The following is a 23,000-nucleotide window of genomic DNA, read 5'->3' on the forward strand; positions in this document are numbered from 1 at the left end:
CCCAGGCAAGTGCTTCCGGTTTCGCCCGTTTTTCTTCCGGTTCCTTGGGGCTGTTTGAGTGTTTGGGCGCGAAGAGCGCGAGCTGATAACTCAAAAAAGGGATTTTTTTTTAAAGAGAAGTTATTGACAAGAAGGGGAAAGCACTTAACCTTTGAACCCGTTGGACGGCTGAGTTCGGGAGCGTTTGCGACTCTCGCCGCGACTGGTGATTAAAGGACGTGAGGGAAGAGAAGGAAATCTGTGCCAGTCGGCTCGTCGGAGCTGCGCGCTTGCCGGTTGAGGCTGTAAGGTTTGCCGGGTGAAGCTGTTAGGGTTCCTGTCTCCTTTGCAGGAATGATCCTCCTTCTCGGTCGAGACCCCGTGTAGCCTTAGAGGCTCGAGGTTATCACAATTGCAGGGGGTCGACTGTCGTGCAGTAAACGTGCGTTTGTGTTTTGCCCCAGGACGTGCGCACTTCCTATGCTTGCATTCAATCTGTACTGAGAAACTTGGTTCCTGCGAGCACGAGCTAGCTGGTAAGGAGCAGAACTTGCTGTGAATTCCTTGCTACAGTGCACGGTCTGTTCTAAAACGTCCCCATCGTCCTTGCTTATGTCCATTCCTGAATGGCACGTTAAGGGTCTCACAGAACTTTTCATCCCTGTGCACTGACCAGTTCACTAGAAGCTCTCCTGCCATCAGGCTTTTGCTGTTTTTTCCCTCTAATAATTCACCCCTCTTCCTTGTATCTGGATATTTAAAACTGTCATTCATTTGTTGCTTTTCTTTGTCTATATCTGGCCTCAAGGTGCACACACAGGCACACTTGAGGTGCTCATTTTGCTCTTAGAGCATTTTTCCAGCTCAGTCGCCCACAGAGTCATAGTGCTCACCCGAGTCACATACATAGGACAACCACATACTTTGATCATGGATTTGCTTGAGTGGGCACCAGTAATGTCTCCATTGTCCTAGCGTGGGATTTTAGCAGCCTCTCTTTACTCCTTCTTCCCAGCGGTGCCACATTGGAGGCTCTTTCAGAGTAATGGGAATGAGACCCATCATTGTTACTATATTTAGCATATCGAATACACCAGTATCATACGGTATATAATTGTATTTAGTAGGGTTTCTCCTCCCCCTTTTTTTTTTCCTCTTACCATTACCATTAATTTGAGGTTTTCTGTGGATCTCTAAGAGGACAAAATTTCTGCTTTTCTGTAAATGCAACCAGCCTGTAGAACACTAATGGCTTTTATCTGTTGCATTCTTTCATGGCCTAAGTATTGCTCTAGACACTATACATTTGTAGAAAATGTTAGCTTTACAAAGAACCTTTGGTGTCAGTACTTTATTGTACTATTTTCAGCAACGGGCAAAATAGCAACTTTGCTTGTCCAAGGCTATACAGATAATTTATAGGCAGAGCCTAGATTTGGAACCTGGGTCTCTTCCTTACCAATGGCTCTCTGTCTTAGGAGTGGTTCTCAGCCTATACAATTTCCCACCTGGAATGTTTGACAATGTTTTCAGATAATTTTAGTTGTCACAAGTTGAAGGATGCTTACTTTCTTCTAGTTGGTAGAGATCAAGAAAACTGCAAAAGATCCAACAGTGTGCATGACATTTCTCCACAGAAAAACTTTATCCCATACAAAATGTCAATATTACTGAAATTGAGCACTAGATTACTTCCTTAATTTCATTGACAATGGTGCTTCTCAAACTGCGGGGAGGGGAGAAGATATACTTTTTATTGGTCACAACTGATTACAGCTAAAAGCTAATGTAAATTAAAATTAAAATGAAGTAGTAGTCTAACCTCTAGAATGTACAATACCAGGAATGAACTGTAATGTCAGCTCTGATTTTGACTAGGTGATTTGGTGTATCAGTATGGTATTGTATTATAGGAAATGTGCCACTCTGCAGTTTTTTGGTTTGTTTTGGGGCTGTACCTGGTGATGCTCAGGGTTACTTTTGGATCTGCACTCAGGAATTATTCCGGGCTTTACTTGGGGGGATGATGTTGGATGCCAAGAATAAAACCTAAGATTGCTTCATGCAAGAGAAGCACTTTACCCGCTGTACTCTCTAGCCCCAGATGCTATAAGTTGATAGTGGACATAGGAATCTGCCAGCAAGATAGGGGAATTATGAAAACTTTGAACTTAATAGTTCAGCTTTCCTATGAACCTAAAATAGCTCTGATACATGATGTTTTAAAAACAAATTACAAAAGAAAATATTAGGTTTTTTAGTAATACAGTATTTTATAATAGAAAGTAGCTGGAAATCCTCCATGCTAACAGATAATACAATACACAACACTGCGGGGGAGGGTAGGCATGTGTTGGAGGCCTCAGGATTAGACCAAGAACTATGGGATAGATTTCTGGATGGACTCGATCTTCTGTATTAGCTGTGAGCCTGCTGTAATGGTGACAGTAGGTGATGACAGGGCTGGAGACCCTGCCAGCCCACCCAGGGCCTCCTTGGAGCCCACGCACGAAAAACAAACACATTGGGCACATTCTTGTCTTCACACAGCAGGAAGAGGTGCAGCATAATTTCTAGGGGCCCCAAGATGCCTCTGTTGAGCATTTACATGCCCCCATTGGCTCCTTTCTGAAACTCTTTGTAGTTATGTGACTGTGACTGCTGAGCAAGGTCCAGTAGTTTCTTAGTGAGGCAGACATCTGTGATAGGATAGGCCTTTGGACTTACATCAGCTTCAGTTAAGTCTGTGGTTTTGTTGTCGCACACACCTCCTGTAGCTCAACTGCCCACGGAATCAGAGCATTTGCCCCTAAAATATTTTTTAATTATTTTTATGATAATACATAAAATTGTTGTGATCAAAATTTGTAAATGGTTTCAATGTTCATACTGAAAAGGACTATAACTGTGACTCAGATGTCTAAATGTGAATCAACATTTCTAGAATACATTTTACTCTGTACAATCAAGAAAAATGCATTAACAGAGCTAAACTTCACCTATGTGCCAAATTAGAGTAAAGACCATACAATCACACAGACTTTTTAGAGAACAATATAAAATGGAGTCATTGGGAAGGCTTTGAGAAGCAGATGTTCATGATCTGAGAAGTGAACAGAAATAAAAGACTAGCTCAGGTGGAAGATGCCATGTATGTATTACTTAAACTATATCAAGGAAATCAAAGAGTGTGTGAGAGTGTTAATAAACAATGAGAAGTATGCAAAGATAAATTGGTAAGGACTGTAAATGAAGAGTTTGGATATTCTGTGGTATGTATGTCACATAGGTTTTGCTTCGTTTTTCATGAAAAACAAAAATAACTTTCTAGGTTCCAAACTAGTGGAATTGGAAAGAACTTCATAGAGCTGATACTTGTCATTTCGATGTAATGATGGTGTCAGTATATCAACTAGGATACTTGTGCTGAACTGGCATGTTGATAACTGACTTTTAGTTGGGAATCAGCTGGGGCTTTGCCTGAGGCTTCAGTTCCTCTCCATCTTGATTGTCCTCATCTGAGTTTTAAGAGTAAATATTCCAAAAGAGAGGAAGTTGAAACTGCCTGTTTGTTCATGGCTAGGCCATTAGAATCACTTCTCACTTTCAAATTTGAGCAAATAGAGTACCCCAGACAAACACTTGTACTATGTCTAATTCTGCAGATATATTTAATTTTATTAACATAATTAACTGACTATTTTGGGGGGGGAATGGCGAATGGTTTATCTATATGATATATACCTTGAAAAAATAGAGTACACCCCCCCACATGTATATGTACATGCCTTCTTCTATTTTTCTATCTTCTCAGCTACCTTTTCTTTATGCTATAATGCAAAAATAAATAACCTGTTCTTCTTTACCTTTTATCAGAAATTCTGGTAATAAAGAACTCCTAGATTTTGTTGCCATCCCCAACCCAGTGCCTGATTTGTAATTTGTGAGAGGATGAAGCAGTTGTTATGCTTCTATATTGGTAAAGGCAGGTATCCCTTGAATTTGGGACAGGACTCAAGTGATCGAGCTCATTGTGCATAAAATAAGAATACCTCAGTTTTGAACTTCATCAAATTTATGTCTCTGTTCATGAAGACAAATCATTATATTTCGGGGGGGGGTTGGAATTAAATATGGAGATAATATTGCATAGGAAAGTATAATATAAGAGATGCAAAAGCATTTTTACATGATTCAGTATCCCACTCACACGGCAGAGCCTGGCAAGCTATGCATGGCATATTCGATATGTCAAAAACAGTAACAACAAGTCTCACAATGGAGATGTTGTTACTGGTGCCCACTTGAACAAATTAATGAACAATGGGACGACTGTGCAACAGTGCTTTAATGTCACACAAATGGAATATATTCCTAGGAATGAAATTGAATTAGCTATCTTTATATAAGGGTAAAATTAATTCTTTCTAATCTATTTAAATATTTTTTAAATACACTATAATATCCCCCAAATTTTATCACAAATTTTATTTATTTTTTTTGTTCTGTTTTGGAACCTTTCTTGGCAGTGCTCAGGAAATAACTCTTGGCTCTGTACTCAGGGATCACTCCTGGTGCGGGTTAGGGAACCATATGGGGTGCTGGGGATCAAACCCAGTCCCACTGTGTGCAAGACAAATGCCTTACCCTGTAGCCCATCTCTCGAAACCCCTTATCAAAAATTTTAGAAGCAATTTTGGAATATGTAGATATATTTTAAAATATTGTGCAAGGCTATAGTAATTTTCTGTGTCTGTTCCACCTATACAGATTTTTCTGAAGCACTGTTAAAATTACTGCTTAGATCAGGATGCCTGGCAAAGCAACTGTTTCCAAGAAAAAGTCTCAGCCATTAAAAAGAAATCCAAAAAGAAAAACTGCTGATGAGGAAATGGAGTTATCAGAGAATGAGGTAATAAAAACATGGAGTTATCATTTGGAACTGATTATTTTGCTGAAAAATTTTACCTGTTTTGGGGGCTGGAGATAGCACAGCGGGTAGGATGTTTGCTTTGCACACAGTCAATCTGGGCTCAATTCCCAGCATCCCATATGGTCCCCTGAGCACTGCCAAGGGTAATTCCTGAGTGCATGAGCCAAAATACAAAATAACCCCTGTGTATTGCTGGGTGTGACCCAAAAAGAAAAAAAAAATTACCTGTTTTCATAAAGGAATGTGTGAAGACTAAGTCAATTTTACTATAAATCTTAGTAATTCCTGTTGTTCTTAGGGCTGTTAGAACATGATTTATAAAAGTTCTGGTGTAAAAATGCTTCAGTTTTTGTCATATAAAAAATAATTATTTGGGGATACCCATATGGAATATTTCAAAGTATTTAAATAGTTTAGGAATAGGATACATGAATTTTTGTGTCATTCATATGTTAGAAGTGGAGAATTTTTAAGTCAGTCAAGGGGGGTTTTAGTAACACTTAAAAAAAATTAGTTTGGGAGGAATTAACTTCTTCCCATCATAATATTCCCCCTCATAAAATAAATAAGTGAATTATTTAAAACCTTTTGCTTTGTTTTGAAAAAAAGTCCATTTGTTTTGTAGATTAATTATATAGTTCTGTTTCACAGGAAAATCACTTAAAAGGCTGATCTTATATCAAATAAGAAATTCTATTGTACATTACAACCATTGCCCCAAAATTACTTTAATATTTTTTCTTTCCTAGAATAAAAACATACCATTTTTCTTTAGAAGTATGCTTTTTTTCTTACCTGAAAAGTTTACTAGTACTCTTTTATGGTATGTTGCAAAATTAATATCTTTTTTTAATGTTGAATTCTGTTATGTGTTTTTCCTCTAGGTTAGAAATACATGCAAAAAACAAAAAAGTCAACTGCAGCACCTGTCATCTCAAGGTATTTTTTCTTTTATCTTGTTAACCATCTTTCAGGTTATTTATGTTCATTTAAAAAAAATTAGCATCTTGCTAATGAGTTTTGCAACTAAAAAGGATAATTATTAGCTGCCTTCTCATTTTACAAGATTCAGTAATACTGATTGTCATTTTAGACAAGTGAAATTCTGCTTAACATCCCTTAGCAAATGTTGTGAATATTTCTAAATTGATGAGAAAAATCCAAGGGTACCACAGTCTGAATTATTCCTGTTCTGTCATTGAAGGATCTCTCTTTTGAGCTGCTCCTCTCCTAATGGGCCTCTATTCTACTACTACTGTAGACTATTTCATTCAATTTAAATAAGTTTATTTGGAGAAAATTTGTTTGGATATCTTTATTTAAATAACATCTTTGTGGAAAAATTCCCTACCACTATTCACTTAAGACCAGGTTATATCCTCTGTATTAATGCTTCCCATATCAAACAGTACTTTTACTTTTATAATACTTTGCATACCTTTTATTTTAACTAATATCTCTTCTCTTCAAAACTAATCTCTATTGGGGCTGGAGCAATAGCACAGCGGGTAGGGCGTTTGCCTTGCACGTGACCAACCCAAGTTTGAATTCCAGCATCTCATATGGTCCCCCAAGCACCGCCAGAAGTAAGTAATTCTTGAGTGCATGAGCCAGGAGTAACCCCTGTGCATCGCCAAGTGTGACACAAAAAGAAAAAAAAAAATTAATCTCTATTAACCAATAGTCTATCTCTTTTATTACTTGTAAATAGAACAGGAACATTCATCTAATAAATGTCTATTGGTAGTTTGACTACTCTGTTGGCGCTTCAAATAACATCCAGTATTTGGTATAATTTTGTGTTGTGTGAACAGTCATGCAGTCGGAGGTGCTGAGACAAGGAACGCGGAAGAAATGTATTTCATGGATAGTCTAGGTTCTCTCTGACTCTTAGACAAAGGTAGAGAGCCCTGTAGTCTCTCCTTTTATTGATCATGGTACCTCTAAAGGGTGCGATACAGTGACATCACCAAAGGCATCAAAAGAAGTTACAGAAAGAACATTGAGACAGTGGAAACATATTGTTTCCTTGTACCTGTAGGCCTGTAACCTTGAGACAAGGATACAAAGCCAGAACTGAAACTTTTCTTGGGCTACTGGCACCTGGATTTACACCCCAAAGACTAGGCTGGGCCCGAGCCTGCATTTTGCAACCTCAAAGGTCTGCATGTCAAAGACTAGCCAGGCTTCTGTGAGAGAAGGAAAACTTCTCTTTTCAATATACTGAAATTATTTTTCTGAAGGCAGCTTGAAGAGGGAAAATGTTCAGCTTCATCCAAACCAGTCAGGACACACAAGAAATGTCACCCATTTTCATGGGTCCCTATGTTCCTGTCCATAGCATGGTACAGTATACATGGGCTCGCCCTGATAGCTCAGTCCAGCCCCAACAATTTTGTATATAAGTTGATCAATCAAGCTCTTTAGTTTACTCCTGTGAACCAAACTTTGTTTTGGGTCTTGATAATAATGGCACAATTCTTCACTTAAAATCTTAAATTCTTCACTTAAAGTCTTGGGGCTCCAGTATTATAGCAGGTTGCCTGTTTGCCTTGCATGCGGCTGACTGGGGTTTAATCCCTGGCATTTCATATGGTCCCCAGGCACCACCAGGAGTAATTCCTGAGTGCATAGCCTGAAGTAACCCCTGGATATTGCTGGGTGTGACCCAAAAAACCTAAAAAGAGATCCAAAGATCAATAAGCTTTCAAGAGATAATATGTTGATGAGAAGCAGAGAAAAGGAAACACGGATGCACTGTTGGTGTTTTCAGTCAGTATGACAGTTAGGGAAAACAGTCTAGAGGCTGCTACATTCCTTTAAATACATGTGTTAACTGATCCAGCATTTTCACTTCTGATAATATATCTAAAGAAAATGAAAACACTCAAAAATGTCCTGCATTTCCATGTTTATAGCAATTATTTGTAGTAGCCAAAACATGGAAATAAGTTCATGTGTAATGAATGCACAAAGTTGTGGTGTGGTGTGTAATTCTACAGTCTTAAAAAAGGAGGAAGTCTGGGCTGAAGTGGTAGTAGAGTGGTAGGACCCTTGCCTTGCATATGACCAACCTGGGTTTAGTCTCCAGCATCCCATGTAGTCCACAAGCCCTGCCCTGAGCACCACTGGGTATGGCCAAACCTAACCAACAGGGTGGGGGGGGGGATTCTATTATTTGTGAAAATTTGGATGAACCTTGAGATCATTCTGTAAGTGAAGTAAGCCAGAGAAAGATCACTTCATGATCTCTTTTATATACAGAATCTTTATTTAAAAAAAAAAAAAAAGGCCACATTCACAGAAAAAGGTTTGGAAGGCTATTCAAAGAACGAGTTGGAAAGGGGAAGAATTGTAGAAAACTCAAAACTACACACTTCAGTTTAAAGACAAATGAAAGTGGGGTCAGAGACATAGTATACATCTGGCATGTGATCGTCCCCACTACCACATAGATCCCCCAGCCCCTCATCCCTATTGCAAGGTGCAGCCCCGGAGTTCGGAAGCAGCCTCCTTAGTGCCACTTGGGAGGCCACAACAAAAAGATAAAAAGATAAGTACAAGGGTTGACTGTGACAACAAGTTTATTTACCCAGTGCCTACCTGATTCCATCTATTTTGCTTAACCTGTGCATGCATGAATTTTGTTTACAACCTACAAACAATTGAAATCACAAACCCAGGGGCAGACTAATGACAGAACAATTTGCTTCTAAAGCCCATGCTCCTAATCTCCTCCTCCCTGCTATTTTAATATTACCTTGACCGTTTAATTAAGTTCTACACATACACACTCCCATATCTATATTTGGTTATGCAACTGATCAGTAATTGATAATTCCTACCTATCATGGAACCTTCCAATATTCAGCCTAATGGAGTGGAAAAGATGCATTTCTTGGGGCTGGAGCGATAGCACAGCAGGTAGGGCATTTGCCTTGCACGCGGCCAACCCGGGTTTGATTTCCAGCATCCCATATGGTCCACTGAGCACCGCCAGGAGTAATTCCTGAGTGCAAAGCCCTGTGTGCATCGCCGGGTGTGACCCAAAAAGCCAAAAAAAATGTATTTCTTATAGTGAATTCAATATTCAATATCCTGTGAAAATATACCATTTTGCCATATTTGGTTCCTTTATTAATTGATTTTTCCCTTAGACTTTTTCCACTCCTAATCCCTTTACTGCCAGTTGGTCATATTTATTTTTTAATACTGATTTTTTTTTTTAAGTTATGTTGAGGAGCCAGAGAGATAGTGCAACAGGTAGGGCTCTTATCTTGCACACTGTCGACCCAAATCAGATCCCCAGCCTCCTGTATGGTCCTTTAGGCCCACCAGGAATGATTCCTGAGTGTAGAGCCAGGGTAACCCCTGAGCACCAGCAGGTGTGGCCCAAAACCAAAAAGTTATCTTGAGTTTGTATCTACAGTATTAATTACTGGTGCTACAGTTGATGTTACGATATTCAAATTCAGTACTTACCATGTTATAACTGTAACAAAAGAGGAAATTAAAGAGTTTATACAACTTTATAATGTTGTTTCTCATAAATTCTTTAGCTTTTTGATGTTTCACTTTTTAAGTGATCTAGTTTCTGGATTGACCTATTTCATCTCTTGCTAGAGACTGGACAGACAAAACATATGAATCTGAAGCAGGTAAAGATATCATCCAACAAGAGGAAAACCTGGCAACCTCTTTCACAGAATAGTAGAGAGCATTTGCAAACTTTAATGGAATCAGTAATAATGTGAGTATAAAACTTACTTGTCACCTTTTATTCCTCCTTTGTATGTTTCCTATAAACATTTTTTTAAATGTTATCTGCTCTAAGGGGGGGTCAGATGTCTTCTATTTCAGAAGAAGACTTACTTAAGTCTTTTGTTGCTATTTGTCTTCTGCAAAAAAATTAAAAAGTTATTTTCAGAAGTTTGGAATCCTATCATGAAATAGAAATTGAGTCTTGCGGCCTCATCTGTTATCTTAAAATCTTAGTTTATCAACAGGGATATGTTCAGAAGAAATTGAGTTTAAATAAAACTTTAAGTGTATACTTCCATAATTGAGTGTGGGGATGTTTCCACAAACAAAATGTAGAAGAATTCTGGCATATAATAATATAATGACAATACTAATTACAGAAAAGAAAAACTTTCAATATACCTTTAATTCAAATACTTTGTTAAATATAAAAGGGAAAGTAATTGGTTCTACCTGGTCATTAAGAAATCAGAAAAAAAGTTGACATTATTTGTGTTTCAAACTAATGTTCAGTTCTTTTATTTTTTTTCTTCGTGTGTAGAGAAATTGTGAGTAAAACTATCAAAGGAAAAGAGCAAATTCATTATCATCTTAACTGCCTGAAGAAAAGGTAATAAAGTTATGCAGTTGAAATAGATCAAAAAATAACTTGGGGTCCAGAGTGATAGTACAGGTATGCGGGTAGGGCATTTGCCATGCATGCAGACAACCTGGATCAATCCTCAGCATCCCAGGTGGCCCCCCTGAGCACCATCAGGAGCAATTCCTGAGTGCAGAGCTAGGAATAATACCTGAACATCTTGAGTTTGATCCAAAAAGAAGAAAAAACAAACAACACCAGGATTTGTAAAAACCTGTTCATTCCTATGTTGCCAGAATATACATTTGTGAAAGTTTTTCATTTGAGATTTTGGGTCTCTGTTGTTACAGTTTGATAAGTAATGTGTATAGATATTACCCTAAGCGTACTGTTGCTATATAATAGAAAATTTGTGAAGAAATAACATCACAAAATGTGTATTTGATTTTGTAGTTCTAGGATTTGGAATGGAGTGATAGCACAGCAGGTAGGGCATTTGCATTAAATGTGGCTGACCCGGGTTCAATTCCTTCATCCCTGTCGGAGAGCCTGGCAAGCTACCGAGAGTATTCCACCCGCATGGCAGAGCCTGGCAAGCTACCCATGGCGTATTCGATATGCCAAAAACAGTAACAAGTCTCACGTGGAGACGTTACTGGTGCCCACTCAAGCAAATTGATGAACAATGGGACGACAGCGCTACAGTGCTATAGTCTAAGATTTGAAAAGATATTTTGTCAGTCTTAACTTCTTTAGTCTCATTTTGAACAATTTAAAGATTAACAGCTTATTATTCTTACCTAATATTTATCCTATTGCAATGTTTCCCTTCATTTTATATTGTACTGCATTATTTGCATAAACATCAAGTAATTTTCCAAGATTTACAGCAAGTTGTAAAATGGAAGTTTCTTCTCCAGGCTTAAAAGTCACACTTACTGTAAGATGATAATTTTAAATGATTACTTTTCCATAGTATTTGTATTTTTCTTTTCCTAGAAGAATGTTTTCCATCTCAGTTTATGTTTGCCTAGGGATTTTTTTGATGCAGTTCTTTATTTTGGGGAAGTCTGAGCACAGATTTTGCTTGCTTTGTTGATCTTAAATCGTGGTAACAAAATAGAAATAGAGGTATTTAGTGTTGTGGGAGTTCGTGGAGGATTTATCAGGACTTTTTGGGGAGGATAGCACTGTGGCACTGTCCTTCAATTGTTCATCAATTTGCTCGAGCAGGCAACAGTAATGTCTCCATTGTGAGACTTTTTACTGTTTTTGGCATAATCGAATACACCACGGGTAGCTTGCCAGGCTCTGTCGTGCAAGCAGGATACTCTCGGTAGCTTGCCCATCTCTCTGAGAGGGACGAAGGAATCGAACCCGGGTCGGCCAAGTGCAAGGCAAACACCCTACCCGCTGTGCTATCGCAACATATCATAAAAGAATATTATAGCCCCAGGGAATTAGATGAAAAGAGATGACAGCTGTCTTTCAAAGCAGAACAGAATGTTGGTGGTACTCAAGTAGAAATAATCGATTTTTATTCTGCTCCTAAGATTGTTGCAGCAGTGTGAATCCCTGAATGTTCCCCCCAAAAAACTCCCAAAAAAAGATTTGACTAATACAGCAAGTGTCCTGAAAATGGAGAGAGCACAGCACAGAAGGAATGAAGAGAGCCTGGCATTGTTGCAGGTATGAAAATTGAATATGTGTTTCATACATTTCGGGGAAAGGGAAAAGACAGTAACAAATTTGGATTATCATGGTATTATCCTGGAGGTATTTGACCTTAGATCAGGTTTGTTGTTGTTGTCAGCAAACTGCCTGAACCTTGGGATTCCAACAGCACGGGGGCAGGAATGTGACTTATGTGGCAGAACACGTGTCTGGTGTAGGGGATGCCTCAGATTCAGTCCACTACTGGGTGCTGCATGGTCCCCTGTTGCTTCTGGGCATGACCCTGTTGACCCCTGAATTTCATAGTTGCGTATCGTTTTCTTTACACCAAGTAAAAACAGTTTTGTGTGTGTTGTCCTCATTTTACAAATGTGAAAGATGTCTCTACTTGAACCTTAGATGCGGTTTAAAATTACGGTGTAAGTCTTGCTAATAGGCCTTCACATCCGAAAAGTGCCCTTCCTCACAATCATGGCAGCAACAACAGCAAAGAATTTTTTAAAAAGAAATGGTAAAGTGTTAATTCTGAAAATGTAAACAGTTGGTCCCATTCCTAACTCATTTCAGAGTTTAGTTTATTTGTAGTTATTTGGGCTTTTGGTTAGCAATTTAGTAAATTCAAGGTAGAAGTTTATGCAAAAATACATCTCAAAGGTGTTCTAATAACTTAAAATTTATAAATCATTCATTCCTTCATATGACGGAGAATAACATTGAAAGATTAGCTTCTGAAGAGCATATCCACATAAATGCTAGGTGGCATTTGGGAGGGAAGGGGGCCTAGACTACATCCAGTGCTGCTCGCAGGCTCTGCGTCCAGGTTCACATGCACGGCTAACACTTTAACCAGCCCTGAACGTCTTTCTCAATCCAAGTATGATATTTTCATCTCAACTTCATGTTCTAAGATTTCATTTTTATCTCAATGTTTGTACTTTGTCAAGGGTATATTTTTCAATATTGTCACTAGCTCTGCCTCTTTATAAACAATTTTAGATGACATTATTTTTTAAATTTCACTTGATTGAGGTATAATTGATTATAAGGTATTGAAAGTATACAGACGGTGGTTCGAGATACATATACTTTGTGAAAAGATTTTCCCCATCTAGTTAATATCAACCGATCATTTTGCATATTTTTTGTAAGAATAAAAATCTCAAATAATGTTTTTAGTTATCTCATTTTGTTTTACATTAGATATATTTCCGACTAGGAAATTCAGAATTAGAGGTTCCCATGATCTCATCTCTGACTTGGTATTTTGAAAAATCAGCTCACAGAAGTCAGAAAGGCACTTTAGTATTACCAGTTTATTGTGAATATTAATGAAGGATAGCATTGCAGCGATAGCACAGTGGGTTGCATGCGGCCGACCCAGGTTCTTTTTCTCTGTCCCTCTCAGAGAGCCCAGGAAGCTACCGAGAATATCCTGCCCACATGGCAGAGCCTGGCAAGCTACCCATGGCGTATTTCATATGTCAAAAACAGTGACAAGTCTCACAATGGAGACATTACTGGTGCCCACTCAAGCAAATGGATGAACAACAGGACTACAGTGCTAAAGATATATAAGTCATTCATAGCCCTTGGACAATTAAAAAACAGTGTATGGAAAATTATAGAGCTCTTAGATACCTTTTTTTTTTTTTTTAATCACTGGAAGCGTTTATCCACTGATTGCTAGAGTTATCTGCGATCAGCACATCCCTGATTTCCCCGTACTCATTTCATTTATTTCTCTTTGTTATCTCCCATAAATTAAATACTCTCTTTATGTGGAAAACAACTCTTAAATTACATACTCTTTTCGTGTGGAAAACTACCCTTAAATTACATTCTCTTTTCATGTGGAAAACTGTCATTCATTTTCTATTAGTGTCCCTGACATAATGATCAGCATTGCTTTGGCCAAATGAAAACACTAAGACACTCAAATGCACCTAAGATATATTTGCGATTTTTCTGCTCTTACATATGTTTTCCTATTGTACATTCTACCCTCAGTTCTTAGACTACATATCCATTCACATGGATATTCCAGGGTCTCTAATACCAGCAACTTTGGAGATTTTTTGAATATATGAGATGTTAAAAAGTTATGTGTATGTCGACGCGGCGGCCAGCTAGGAGTGCCGAGCTCGGCCACGCTGAGACATAGGAGGCCGCTCCTCGATGTTCCAGATCGAGGGCCTCGCATGGAAGCTGGACCCCTAGGAGATGAAACTGAAGATGCGCGAGGACGTGATCTCCTCCATACGGAACTACCTCATCTACGTGGCCCTGCTGCAAGTCACTCCTTTTATCTTAAATAAGCTGGACAGCATATGAAGGCTGGTCATCACATGTGAATGCAGGATATGAAGAACCTGATTACAGTTTCTCCTCGTGTCTGCAAATGAGTAGGCCCAGAAAGATGTAAGAGACTCTTGATTGAATGGACCTAAAAATCCTACTTGTTAAGAAACAAGTCTGACTCTGGTGACTGGCCTTCTTAGCTGAAATGAAACTATTTGGAACATATAAAAAAGCTATTTTGTGGTCCTAAAACGCCCTTATGCCTGTGATATTCAGCCTCTGTCAATGTCGGTATAAAGGTAAATAATGGCAAATTCCCTTTTCTAGCAAGTATCAATTATAAGGGAATTATGTCTGCGGTTACACTGTCTTGCCATTCCTGGTCCCCTTTTTACTTCTGTCTGTTGAAGAGTTTCTTACAGCCAGTTGTTTTATGGAAGCCAGCACACAACCATGATGACATTTAAGCACAGGACCATTAGTCTATATTTTTAATAAATGTATTAATTAAGAAAAAAAAGTTATATGTATGTCTATTATATGTTGGCAACTTATTTGGGATTTGTTTAATGTAAGTTTTTAATTAAATCATTAAGTTAAAGTACTTGCTTTCTGCCTCAGGGGGAAATAGATAAAATAGTGGAAACAGCAGAGTCAATGACTGGACAGATTCAGAGTCTACAGGACAAAATTCAGATTCTGACAAGGGAGGTAGAAGAGGAGGAGAAGAAAATTAAAGAGGTAATTGTTTTAAAAGGTACATTGCTAGAATCTTGTATAGTTTGTACTGTTTCGATTGTAGCAATTCAGTGCTTTTGAATGACAACCTCAGGGCAGTGCTGTGGGGGTACCTGGGCAGAGCTCAGTCTGGTGGGGCTGAGGTTGTGTGTAGTCAGGGTCAGGGAGTGAGCTCTAGGCCTTTAACATGCTAAATATGTGCTCTACCGCTTTTCTCTTGGTCGGGCCGCCAGAGAAACTTCTGTGTAATAAGATATAATCACTATATCACTGTAATCCCCTTGCCCATCAATTTGCTCGAGCAGGCACCAGTAACGTCTCCATTGTGAGACTTGTTGTTACTATTTTGGCATGTCGAATATGCCACCAGTAGCTTACTGGGCTCTGTTGTTTCAAATAAGCCTTTGAAATTCTCACTTTTTCTCATTTTAGCTGCATCAAATAGTTAGTAGTGGGGACCTTGCTCTTCCAGAACTTTCTCAGAAAAGTCTCAAGGCACCCATACTTCAGGTAAATATAAATTTCCCGTGTTGCTTGTATACAGTTATGAACTGCATTTATTTAAAATCTTCCTGAGGAGGGGTGACTGTAGCTCACTCCTCACATTCTTCAGAGTGCTGGTGTTCCTGAAAACAAAGCACGTTCTGCAGCCCTTTGAGCCACCCCTCTCAGACCATATCATCTCTTTTGTAATCAACAAATGGAGAGCCAAGGACATGGAACGAGGTGTCATTTTATGCTCTGCATACTCTGCACTCTGCTTCAGCTGCCAGGTGTGGCTCAGAGGGCTTCTGCCTGCTGCAGCCTGGGACACTGCTGCATCATATCCTTGGGTCTGGCCTTGAACCCCAGTGCCTAATTAACTCAGTGTCACTGGAAGTGGCCCCAGGCTTTCTGAGTTTTGCTTGGGAGGCCCCAACAAATAGGTTTTTAATGGGATTTGTGATGTAAACTATTAGGGGAAATTATTCTTCTCATTTAGTATAAAGTTTGAAAATTTTTTCGCCTCCTTTGATTTTTGAATTTGGGCTCTATAGTTGTTCTTATTTCTAATATTGGCATATTATTTCAAGTACAATGTCTTATTTAAAGAAGAATATAAACTGGTAATTTATCTTCAAGAAGGGCCTATAGATATCGTTGTATAAATATGCTTCTGATGGCGAAAAATCTTCCTATTTCCTCAAAAAGTAATTTGAATGTTTTGTTTGTTCTGGTATTTTTGGTGGGGCCCCTGTCCAGTGGGTCTCAGAATTTTCCTTTTGTCTCTATGCTCAGGGATCACTCCTGGTGGGACCCGGGGAACTTTATATTAGCACTGGAACTCCTAGGGAAACTCCTAGGGACTCCTTGGGAACCATAGGGCTGGGAATTGAATGAGGGTCAGGCAAGTACAAGGCCACACCTGCTTACCATCTCTCCTACCCAGTTTACATTGTTCTTATCGATAATCCATTTGGGGATCTGGACAAATACTACAGGGATCTTGCCTTGCATTGCAGGTAACTCTGGTTCAATCTCTGACATCCCAGAGTCTCTCCCCAGTACCACTCGGTGTGGTCCAGTTCCCCAAGCCCTGTCCCCTCACCTTAAGGGCAGGGGGAGGGGAGTGGGTGTGGAGGGGGAAAAGACGACCTGCCTAGAGTGAAAAGTAATGAGCATTAGATACAGAAGTGATGTACATGAGGCTTATTATACCATTCTGAGTAACTTATATTTGAAAACTTTTTATTTGGAAATGCTAAATCTAATTGTACTATTGTTCCCACAGAAAGAAATGTTGACGTTAATTCCAAACCAGAATGCTCTCCTAGAGGATTTGAATGTTCTCCATAATTCACCCAAGATAAAGAACATGTTCACTTTCATCGAAGAAGCCTATAAAAGACTGGACACATTTTAAAAGAGTTTCTTGAATATAGTTCCATATTAATGTAATATTCATAAATTTGTAAAACTCTTCATCAATGGTAACAGAACAGAGACTAGGAACAGAGACTGGTTTTATTATCTTCTTATGCGCACTTTAAAATTAGCTCTTATGTAGATCTACTAGCATCTACATAAAACTTTTTATAGCAACAAAATGTGGGGTTTTTTTGGTTTCTTGTTTTTTGCTGAAAGTCCTGAAAACTTTTTATAGCAACAAAAATGTTACCAAGCCTTTTTGTCTATATTACTTAAACTATTTGTCTGAAACTAAAATAAATTTTTATGGTTTACAGCCACAATCTAATGAGTTAAGTTGGTTGAATAGAGCTCATGATTAGTAATGCAGAGTAATTGGAATACTGTGACCTAATGTATGTATCAAGTGTATATAGTACCTAGTATGTATGTATTTTCATTATTTTCCTTTAGCTGATGACTTGCATTTTCTGTCTGGTCACGTGGAATTTGAGAAATCCCCACATTGTTTTACTTTTTTACATAACTCACTGCACTTTATGTGGCTTAATTAAAATTGGCCACAGACCAGGAAAATAAGCTCAAGTCATTGCTCTCAGTTCAATTCGGAGCACCTACCGAATGGCATCTTAAGCAGTGCAAGGGGGAGCCCTGGTTCCTGTATAGACCTTAACCCTGTGCCAGAAGTGTCTTTGGACCCACCCAAGGTACAACTGGGTGTGACCCTATTGGAAAATTTTTAAAAAAGAACAAAAAGAAGCAGGTAACATTACAAATAGAAAATTGTAGTTTGGGGGTTTGAATCACTGAATGAATGTTAAATATTTTTATTCTACTGTCATCAAGGCATATATTTACTTCAGAAAATTGTTAATAAGGAACCTTAAGTACATTTATGCCTTTAAAAATAATTTTATTTTTTCCTAAACACTCCCTTGCAATGATGGAGATCAGACATCATGGGGAAGCCTAAAAAGCGTAAAATTAAGTACTTTAAGTCTTAGAGAATAACGTTCAGAGGAGAGCATTATGAGTTTTTAGAGCAGAACTTCTCAAATGTATTTGGTCTGTCACCCGCTTTACAGAAATAAATCATTCAGCAGCCCCTTAGAAATCTTGCTTTAAACAAACTCCCCCTACTGATCAATAATCCCCACCAAATGCACATGAGCCTACTACTGTTCCCTTGGATCATCCCAGGGCTTCTGTGAATGTAAAACACATTCCTACATACACAGAAAGTGCAACATGTAGAGGAAGCATCTTAAAAGTTTTTGACTACCTTATTGTTCCATCTTCCACACCACATTCACCCTCCAAGTTCCCCACCACTTTATAAAATTGACAACCTTCCCCCCTCCACCCCCCCACCCGCCAGGTGGAAGAGATAATACAGTGGGTCAGGTTCTTTCCTTGCCTGGTCCTGGCTCACTACCTGGCTCTCCAGGAATGAACTCTGGACACAGAGTGAGGAGTAAGCCCTAAGTACAGCTCGGACTGACCCCAAAATAAATAAAATTGACCCCCTGTCTCAATTGCTCCCCTCCCTCCCTTTTTCCTTCTGGTTCTGGTAACTACCTTTTTATTGTCAGAGACTGAAGAGTGAGTGTTTTATTTTCATTTGTGCATTTTATGTTTTAAGAATGACAAGTAAAGCACCATATTACCGCTTATTAACCATGGGCTTTTATAATAGTTCATGCTGGGAGAGAGGAATTGCAGACACATAGGCTGTTTACCTAGAATGTCTGTTAACAGGTTACTCAAATAAACTTTGCAGTTTTAGGTGCCGTTGTTGCTAAGGAATAATTCTTCACCATGTTTAAATCGAACATGTAGATAACCCTCTTGTAGCTTTTCAAAATGCCTTATAGCTTTGAAAAGCTTGTAGCGAGCCCTTCTTGCTTGCTCATCCAGGTTCACCAGATCGCCTCACTGAGCCCCCCAGCCCTTGGTTCCCGCAGGCTGCTGGCACAGGCCCCAGACCCTATCTCCGGCCAGTCCAAAGACAGGGACCCCCTCCCCTCGCAGCCACTGACCTGTGCTTCCTGCTTGCTCATCCAAGTGCGCCAGATCCCCCACTGAGCTCCCCAGTCCTTGGTAAACTCAGGCTGCGTGCCTGGCCCTCGGACCTGATGTCCAGCCAGCGTCCAATGGACAGGGACCCCCCTCCACTCGCCGCCACTGACCCTGCGCTTCCTGCTTGCTCATTCAGGTGCGCCAGATCCCCTCACTGAGCTCCCCACCCCTTGGTGCCTGCATGCTGAGCTCCTGGCCCCCGGACCCGCCCGATCCCCAGCCTGGGTCCAAAGGAGAGGGACCCTCTTCCCTAGCCACCGCTGACCCTGCGCTTCCTGCTTGCTCATCCAGGTGCGCCAGATCCCCCCACTGAGCTCCCCACCCCTTGGTGCCTGCCCACTGTTGGCACTGCCCCCGACCGGATCTCCGGCCAGAGTCCAAAGACAGGGACCCCCTCCCCTCGATGCCGCTGACCCTGAGATTACTGCTTGCTCATCCAGATGCGTCAGATCCCCCTACTGAGCTCCCCAGACTTTGGTGCCCGAGGCCCGAGGCCCCAGACCCAAACTCCAGCCAGCATCCAATGGACAGGGACCCCCTCCCTTTGCCGCCACTGACCCTGTGCTTCGTTTGCTCATCCAGGTGCACCAGATCCCCCACTGAGCTCCCCAGCCCTTGGTGCCCTCCCGCTGCGTGCCTGGACCTGGGACCTGAACTCCAGCCAGAGTCCAATTGACAGGCACCCCCTCCCCTCGCCGCCACTGACCTTGCGCTTTCTGCTTGTTCATCCAGGTGCGCCAGATCCCTCACTGAGCTCACCACTCCTTGGTGCCCTCACTGTGCGCACTGCCACCGGACCTGATCTCCAGCCAGAGTCCAAGGGACAAGGACCCCCTCCCCTCGCCACCACTGACCCTGCGCTTCCTGCTTGCTCATCCAGGTGCGCAGATCCCCCCACTGAGCTCCCCAGCCATTGGTGCCCGCGTTCTGCCCACACAGCCGGATCTCCAGCCAGCTTCCAAATGACAGGGACCCCCTGCCCTCATTGCGGCTGACCCTGCATTTCCTGCTTGCTCATCCAGGTGTGTCAGATCCCCCTACTGAGCTCCCCAGTCCTTGGTGCCCTCACGCTGAGCACCTGGCCCCAGGACCAGATCTCCAGCCAGCGTCCAAGGGACAGGGACCCCCTCCTCTCGCTGCAGCTGACCCTGTGCTTCCTGCTTGCTCATCCTGGTGCGCCAGATCCCCCACTGAGCTCCCCACCCCTTGGTGCCCGTGTGTTGCGGGCGTTGCCCCCGGACCCGATCTTCAGCCAGGGTCCAACGGAGAGAGACCCTCTCCTCTTGCCACCACTGACCCTGCGCTTACTGCTTTCTCATGCAGGTGCGCAGATCCCCTCATTTAGCTTCCCAGCCCTTGGTGCCCGCGTGCTGCATACCCGGTTCCCAGACCCGATCTCCAGCCAGCATCCAATTGACAGGGACTCCCTCCCCTCGATGCCGCTGACCCTGCACTTCCTGCTTGCTCATCCAGGTGCTCCAGGCCAGAAGAGGCGTGGCCTGTTTGGTAGTGGGCGTGACCCCGCCGCAGTGGGTTTTTGTCTCCGGGGAGGTAGCCACTTACCCAGTCGTAGTTATTTTCCCCTGTTCTAGTATACTGGACAGACATTTCAATCCCCATTAACTAACTTTGTGGAGATCTCCCCAGTTACCTCAAACGCACAAGGGTAAATGAACCACTAGCGTACTACAATTGCACCAAAATATCGAAAACTCACAAAAAGAGAGATTAGCTCTAGTAAACTGGAAGGTCCTACCTCCATACATTGTGACAGCATGAAGAAACAGCGCAAATGAAGAAGAGTGCAGAAGCCTCAGCAGGAGTTTCCCACAAATATGATCTCTCTGATAAAGAATTCAGAGAAGAAATTCTGAGAATGTTCATCGAACTTAAAGAAACAGTGGAGCAATCAATGAAGAAATTACAGGAAGAAATGAGAGCAGAAATAGGAAAGCTACATTCAGAAATGTCACGAATAAAAGACACTGTAGACGAAATTAAAAAAAACACAATGGGAGCCCTCAACAGTAGAATGACTACAGCTGAAGACAGAATTAGTGAGCTTGAAGATGAGCAACAGGAAGCCCACAGGCTACAACAAACAATTGAAAAAGACCTTAAAATAGCTCTAGGGTGAATCAGAGACCTAGGGGATGATGCATTAGAATCATTGGAGTTCCAGAAGGACGGGGGGGGGGGGGGGGGGAGGAGGGGGCAACCCTAGTGAGAAAGCCACAGTTAAAGAAATCATTGCCGAAAAATTCCCAGAGCTGGACAATGCAGATGTTCAGATCCTAGGAGCCTGAAGGGTGCCACCTAGAAGAGACCCTAATAAAAAGACTCCAAGGCATGTCATAGAATGATGGATGCCACAGACAGGGACACAATACTGCAAGCAGCAAGGTCAAAAAAAAAAATCACATACAAAGGAGCACCCCTTTGATTTACAGCAGACTTATCAGAGGAAACCCTCCAAGCCAGAAGACAATGGTAGGAGATAATGAAAAAACTCAATGAAATGAACGCCTCACCACGAATACTTTATCCGGCTAAGCTCTCACTCAAACTCAAAGGAACCATACATAATTTCATGGATAAACAGCAACTAAGGAACTAAATAGATTGAAAACAAACTTAAAAGAAGGACTAAAGGGGCTTCTGTAAGAAAAGAAAAACCCCGACAAACACAACAAACTCCTACAGAAAGATGGCACAAAACTCATGACAATAATCTCTCTCAATGTCAATGGTCTAAGCGCACCCATCGAGAGACACAGAGTGGCAAAATGGATTCAGAAACTGAACCCAGCATTCTGCTACCTACAAGAAACAAATCTGAATGGTCAGAGCAAAAACAGACTCAGAGTCAAAGGATGGAAAAACAATCCTTCAAGCAAATAACTCCCTCAAAAAAGCCAGGGTGGCCATACTGGTATCGGACAATATAGATTTCATGTTGAAAAAGATTAGAAGGGGCAGTGAAGGCCATTTCTTAATAATCAAGGGATACGTACAGCAGGAAGAACTCACACTCCTAAATATATATGCACCTAATGAGGAACCAACGAAATACTTAAAACAACTGCTAACAGATTTTAGAGAGGACATCGCTAGCAACACAATAGTATTTGGAGACTTCAACACCATCTTATCACCTCTGGATAGATCAACAAGATCAAAACTCAGCAAGGAAACACTGGCCTTGAAGAAAGAAATGGAAGAGAGAGAGCTAATAGATCTATACAGGGCTTGGCATCCCCATAAAAAAGAATGCACATTCTTTTCCAGTGCACACAGAACATTCTCCAAAATAGATCATGCGCTGGGCCACAAAGCATACCTCCATAGAATCAGGAAGATAGAAATTGTATCAACTATCTTCTCAGACCATGATGCACTGAAGATAGAAATTAATCATGCACAGACACTGAGGACCAACCCATGCACCTGGAAATTAAACAACTCGATGTTGAACAATGAGTAGGTCAGGGAGGAAATCAAGGAAGAAATCAAAAGGTACCTGGAAACAAATGAGAATGAAGACATGAGCTACCAGAACCTGTGGGACACAGCAAAAGCTGTGTTAAGGAGAAAATTTATAGCTCTGCAAGCATATCTCAGGAAGGAAGAAAGGGCCCACATAAATAACCTGACCTCACAACTCAAGACCTTAGAAAAGAACCAACAAAGGGAGCCCAAACAGGCAGAAGGAAAGAAATAATAAAACTTAGAGCAGAAATCAATGATATGGAAACCAAAAAAACAATCCGAAAGATCAATGAATCTAAGAGCTGGTTCTTTGAGAAAATAAATAGGATTGATAAACCACTAGCAAGACTCACAATGAAAGGGAGAGAGAGAACTCTAATAAACTGAATCAGAAATGAAAGGGTGGACATCACAACAGAAACCAAAGAAATTCGAAAGATAATCAGAGACTACTTCGAAAGTCTGTATGCTACAAAACAAGAGAATCTAGAAGAAATGGATAAGTTCCTGGATTCTGATAGCCTCCCAAGGCTGAACCAAAATGATTCGGAATACCTAAAT

The 23,000-nt window shown here is 40.8% G+C and overlaps 1 protein-coding gene and 2 pseudogenes across 2 annotated transcripts; 2 read left to right on the forward strand and 1 right to left on the reverse strand.

The window, feature by feature from the left end:
- The first annotated feature begins 81 nt into the window (after window positions 1–81).
- CENPQ (centromere protein Q) lies at window positions 82–18,662 on the forward strand. Of its 2 annotated transcripts, XM_055136154.1 has the most exons (10): window positions 82–289; window positions 444–515; window positions 4,750–4,891; window positions 5,797–5,851; window positions 9,536–9,662; window positions 10,215–10,283; window positions 11,807–11,942; window positions 14,847–14,966; window positions 15,396–15,473; window positions 16,735–18,662. In XM_055136154.1, exons 3-10 carry the CDS (start codon window positions 4,790–4,792, stop codon window positions 16,864–16,866), a joined length of 819 nt encoding a protein of 272 aa, XP_054992129.1. In that variant the 5' UTR covers window positions 82–289; window positions 444–515; window positions 4,750–4,789; the 3' UTR covers window positions 16,867–18,662. The 2 variants fall into 2 exon arrangements, with proteins under 2 accessions (XP_054992129.1, XP_004606012.2); XM_004605955.2 differs by having other exon boundaries at window positions 82–515.
- Window positions 2,360–3,894, reverse strand: LOC129404336 (NHP2-like protein 1; annotated as a pseudogene).
- Window positions 14,103–14,937, forward strand: LOC129404275 (mitochondrial import receptor subunit TOM5 homolog; annotated as a pseudogene).
- Window positions 18,663–23,000: the final 4,338 nt, after the last annotated feature.

Source organism: Sorex araneus, chromosome 4, assembly GCF_027595985.1.
Source record: "Sorex araneus isolate mSorAra2 chromosome 4, mSorAra2.pri, whole genome shotgun sequence".
Lineage (NCBI taxonomy): Eukaryota > Metazoa > Chordata > Mammalia > Eulipotyphla > Soricidae > Sorex > Sorex araneus.

Coding starts and splice junctions, on each gene's coding strand:
- CENPQ (XM_004605955.2), top strand. CDS start 4,790: ATGCCTGGCAAAGCAACTGTTTCCAAGAAAAAGTCTCAGCCATTAAAA. Junction 4,892..5,796: donor TGGAGTTATCAGAGAATGAG/GTAATAAAAACA, acceptor TTTTTCCTCTAG/GTTAGAAATACATGCAAAAA. Junction 10,284..11,806: donor CTTAACTGCCTGAAGAAAAG/GTAATAAAGTTA, acceptor TCTGCTCCTAAG/ATTGTTGCAGCAGTGTGAAT.